Below are 5,748 nucleotides of genomic sequence, written 5' to 3' on the forward strand. Positions count from 1 at the left end.
ATGCTCGCTCGCTCGAGCATTGCTATTGTTAGACCGCCCGCTCCCGTTTAAATTACACCAGAGTTACAGACCGCTCCCGTGCTTTATTCGGAAATGTATTCCTGCACCGCAAGAAATCTGGTCAGGTCCCGCGGTGCAGCAGAGGGAATGCAGACCTCTAGTTTACCACGTCTTCCTTCTCGTTCAGTCAAAATCCGAAATACTGCCAAACTGCAGAGGTTGTGTTCTTCTTGGAGACCAGATCACTTGGTGCGCGACTCTCCATCTTACCTCACCTCTCTCTCTCTCTCTCTCCTCCACACTGGCCCTGATGACAATCACGCACACACATTTTTAGGCATTAAATAAATCATATCGTCTCCTATATAAGTGCATTGTTTTTTATGACGGTATAACGGTATTGAAACTGACACCGTTGCTACTTTTAGATCCCGCGGTATACAATATTACCGTATTACCACCCTAGCCTAGTGCACTGACGATGCTTTTTCATACACAATTTGTAATTTTGCTTCACAACAGATGAATAGGATTTTGTGTTTTAATTAGTGCTGGGCAAACATTAATCGCAATTAACCACATTTATAATAATTGTTTGCTTTGATATGATTTAAGTGTGTGTACTGTGTATATTCACTATGTATATATACAAACACACACACACATGCATAAATTTGAGAAAATGTTTATTTATATTCAGATATAAAATATATGTATGTGATACTAATTATATATAAATTTAAATATTTATAACAAAATTGTTACGTATAGTTTTGTTTCTATCACATATACATGATAAATATATTTAATAAACATACATACATTGTTGAAATAAACTTTTATTTTGTATGCGATGAATGGTGTTTAATCTTTGCCTGCACTACTTTAAATATAAGCAGTCAGATACAGTTTTAGACAGTCAGAATTATTCGCCCCCCTTTGAATTTTTGTTTCTTTTATAAATATTTCCCCAATGATGTTGAGCAGATTCAGGAAATGTTCACAGTATGTCTGATAATATTTGTTCTTCTGGAGAAAGTCTTATTTGTTTTATTTCGGCTAGAATAAAAGCAGTTTTTATTTTTTTAAACACCATTTTAAGGTTAATATTATTAGCCCCTTTAAGCTGTACATTTCTTGATAGTCTCCAGAACAAACCATCATTATACAATAACTTGCCTAATTACCCTAACCTGCCTAGTTAACCTAATTACCCTAGTGAAGCCTTTAAATGTCACTTAGTATAGAAGTGTCTTGAAGAATATCTAGTCTAATATTATTTACTGTCATCATGACAAAGAGAAAATAAATCAGTTATTAGAGATGAGTTATTAACACTATTATGTGCAGAAATGTGTTGAAATCTTCTTTCCGCTAAACAGATATTGGGGATAAAATAAACAGGGGGGCTAATAATTCTGACTTCGACTGTATACGCACTGCACCTTTAATGTGTCCTGCTCAATAAAAACAGACTTTTTTATGTATCAAACAAAAGTCAGGTACATGCCCAGAAGACCACAGGAGCATTTAGGGCAAAAACACAAACTTAAATAATAATATCACTTGCTTTTTGAGCACTGTCGAGTTCTTAAACACCTGTGATTGGTCATTGTGTTTACACGCTCAACAGAACAGGCTGTGATTGGCTGTAACGCTCAGCGCTGTTCATCAAGCAGTGACGTGAACACTGAAGAACAGCCACTTCAACGCTCGATGCTGGAGGATGCTCATGTCTGCCTTTTAATTACTCGTTCTTGCCGCCCTCACCAAGTAAGCTACCACTACACAGTACATAAGAGATAAATGAAGTAATTATGTAATTACCGGTTCAGATCTATTACTAAACTGATACTGAATCATCCCCTTGTGCATCGAAAAAACCCCTAATAAATATAACAGTAAATGTACTGGCCTCTACACTGACAAATGATGACAGTTTATTTTTAAGAGTGTGCTTTTCATTCAGCATTAACCCCTTGTGACCAGCGGGTGTCCCCTGCTAGTGCATCTGACCAGTGAATCCAGCTCGTGTAGTCCATCTAATCAAACCCTGAATTTAGCAATCATAGTCAGTGCAGTGGAATAAAAACACAACAGATCCTCTGGATCTTTATCGTTGTAGTTGCGGTGTGAACCATAATATTCTTTAACACTGTGAATGACCTTTAGAACGATATATTCATCAATATCTTTATGCTTGGTGTGAACGGGCCTTAACGTTGAAAGAGAAACGATCAATAGTTATCCACTAACGCTGGAAATCTGTCAGATTTGATTAGAAATGTCTTGTGTTCTGAGGATGTCTTTTGTGTTTGTGTAAGGGGCAATATTTTATAGAGAGAGGAGTGTTTCTGCAGGTGGTTTGTCAAGCCCACTCACCTGTGTGAGGCACACTCAGTTCGGGGTTTTAAAGTGGTTCAGGTGATAGTGGAAGAGGTGGGTTTTTAGTTGTGGTTTGAAGAATACCAGTGAATCTGCAGTCCGTTTGGGAATGGGAAGATCACTCCACCAGTGAGGAACAGTGACTGAAAAGGTTCTGGAAAGTGACTTATAGCCTCTCTGCAATGGAACCACAGGGTGGCGCTCACTTACTAAAGTAGACCTTCACTCTTTAATAGTGTTGATCAAGTGAGCAGTGAGTTGTGATCTTTATCAGAGCTTTCTGATTGAAATTCAGCATTGTTTGGATATTCATTTGTGTAAATGCATGCTGTAAAACACAAACACATGCCAGTGCATTGCCAAAGAGTTTATTGAAGCAAATAAATCTGTACTAAATCAGTACATCTGGACTCTTTTGTCTGGCAGTATGAGTGTTTGACCATCAGATCATAATGACAATAATCCATGAGCACAAACTGTTGTTCATTTGAAGGATGGTCTGGACTGTGAACTCCTGCAAGATCGTCCTCACAGATAAAGATGAAGATGAAGGCTCTTCTCTCCTCATGAGTCCTGATACTGTTTGACCAGTAACCACATCAGCAGAACGGTAATCAGAACAATCATGAAGTTCAGGAAGAGCTCCTGTGTGGATCGCTCCATCATGTAGACACACAGCAGCTGGAGAACTGGAGCACGGGATCAACCTTGAGCCACACACACACACACACACAGAGAGAGAGAGAGAGAGAGAGAGAGATGGAAAAATAGACCAGTATGTTGGTCATTAGGAAATTAAGCCAGTCATCTGTCTGTTCAAGGCTTGAGTTTCAAACACAATTCCATCATCAGGTTTACTATTGTCACACACTTACACACAGAACTCACACACACACACACACAAAAACAAAACTCACACATTCTCATACACACACACACGCACACACACACACACATGAAAAAAAGTTATAGTAATATATAGTAAATACTATTGTGTTTTTAGATTATATATTGTCAAGTCTATTAGACAGTTTATATTCTAAAACTGGATTGACAATGGTTTAATTAATTCACCAGCATACTCTAGTATTAACTATAATGATACTGTTATAAATACTGTAGTATTCTTTAGTTTTTACTACAGTAAACTGGTAAATTGTAGTTTAGTATACTCTATAGTTGTAGAAAACTACAGTATATATCATTTGTTTACATTACTATAGCTGTTGTGTTACCATAGCAACTGTAGAATCACCACAACAGATTCGTTACTATAGTTGTTGTGTTACCATAGCACCTGTAATATCACCACAACAGATTCGTTACTATAGTTGTTGTGTTACCATAGCAACTGTAATATCACCACAACAGATTCGTTACTATAGTTGTTGTGTTACCATAGCAACTGTAATATCACCACAACAGATTCGTTACTATAGTTGTTGTGTTACCATAGCAACTGTAGAATCACCACAACAGATTCGTTACTGTAGTTGTTGTGTTACCATAGCAACTGTAATATCACCACAACAGATTCGTTACTATAGTTGTTGTGTTACCATAGCAACTGTAATATCACCACAACAGATTCGTTACTATAGCTGTTGTGTTACCATAGCAACTGTAGAATCACCACAACAGATTCGTTACGATAGTTGTTGTGTTACCATAGCAACTGTAGAATCACCACAACAGATTCGTTACTATAGTTGTGTTACCATAGCAACTGTAATATCACCACAACATATTCATTACTATAGTTGTTGTTACCATAGCAACTGTATAATCACCACAACAGATTCGTTACTATAGCTGTTTTGTTACCATAGCAACTGTAGAATAACCACAACAGATTCGTTACGATAGTTGTTACCACAGCAACTGTAAAATCACCACAACAGATTAGTTACTATAGTTGTTGTGTTACCATAGCAACTGTAAAATCACATCAGATTTGTTACTATAGTTGTTGTGTTACCATAGCAACTGTAGAATAACCACAACAGATTCGTTACGATAGTTGTTGTTACCACAGCAACTGTAAAATCCCCACAACAGATTCGTTACTATAGTTGTTGTTACCACAGCAACTGTAAAATCACCACAACAGATTCGTTACTATTGTGGTTGTTACCACAGCAACTGTAAAATCACCACAACAGATTCGTTACTATAGTTGTTGTTACCACAGCAACTGTAAAATCACCACAACAGATTCGTTACTATAGTTGTTGTGTTACCATAGCAACTGTAAAATCACAACAGATTTGTTACTATAGTTGTTGTTACCATAGCAACTGTAAAATCACCACAACAGATTTGTTATTATAGTTGTTGTGTTACCATAGCAACTGTAGAATCACCACAACAGATTCGTTACCATAGTTGTTGTGATACCAAAACAACAGTAAAATCACCACAACAGATTCGTTACTATAGTTGCTGTGTTACCATAGCAACTGTAGGATCACCACAAGTACTATACTATACTGTTTACAATAGTATAGTTCAAGAACTATAGTAATTACTATTAGTATTTATTAATTTGGGAGTTTTTTTCCATTCAAACACATCCCCAAATTACTTACAAAAACTTCAAAACTAAGTCAAACTAAACACACTGGTGCATAAAAAGCCTTCTAAACATGTTTGACCAAAAAAAATAAAGTGTTTTTTGTGTGATGTGATGCATTGATTCGTTCAGGTGAGTCGTCTGAAATTCCACAATGCATTTAAATGCTCAGAGCACTGAATGAATCTCTCTGCAGGTGATTCAGTGAGTCGCTGCAGTGAATGGTGTGGATCTTCTTACCTGCTCTGCGTCGTCTCTGTGTGCGTTTCAGATGATTTTAAAGTCTCTGTGCACTTTTTCCACATCTCTGGGCTCTTAAAGCAGTGGTGCTGGACTGGAGCGAGCGGATTGGACCAGCGCACTGTGATGTCACAGGTATTTAACATCAGCTGCTGGGTTTATTGAGGGATTGACTGAGATATCAGAGTCTCGGATCAGGGTTATTCTGTGGCTCTATTGTCTCCTGGTGGAAAATGTGGAGAGTAAAGGATTAGATGTAATCTGGATTACAAAATCTAGTATTTGTAATCACTTTAAACTACACAGTAAAAATGCTGGGTTCCACACGATTTGTGTTGGGATGACATGAAGGATTAGAAGTTATTACAAATTTAAATGGATTAAACATTGAAGAAGTTGTTTCCAAAAAACTCAAGAATTGTGCTTCAGCTCATTTTAAATAAAGAGTTTGAACAAACAGCAAACATCATTTTCAAGCGGAATCAGAATACAGTTCCAGGTTTATATTTCACTACTTATTTACACAATGGCAGTAAATTCAGTCATTCATT

General features: G+C 37.0%; 1 protein-coding gene across 1 annotated transcript; it reads right to left on the reverse strand.

Moving 5' to 3' along the window:
- Positions 1-2,737: 2,737 nt before the first annotated feature.
- LOC130241871 (sarcolipin) lies at positions 2,738-5,281 on the reverse strand. The gene is made up of 2 exons (XM_056473839.1): positions 5,198-5,281; positions 2,738-3,092 (listed from the first exon to the last, which is right to left on the reverse strand). Exon 2 carries the CDS (start codon positions 3,049-3,051, stop codon positions 2,950-2,952), a length of 102 nt encoding a protein of 33 aa, XP_056329814.1. The 5' UTR covers positions 3,052-3,092; positions 5,198-5,281; the 3' UTR covers positions 2,738-2,949.
- Between the last annotated feature and the right edge of the window lie 467 nt (positions 5,282-5,748).

The sequence above is a fragment of the Danio aesculapii genome, chromosome 15 (genome assembly GCF_903798145.1).
Source record: "Danio aesculapii chromosome 15, fDanAes4.1, whole genome shotgun sequence".
Classification (NCBI taxonomy): Eukaryota; Metazoa; Chordata; class Actinopteri; order Cypriniformes; family Danionidae; genus Danio; species Danio aesculapii.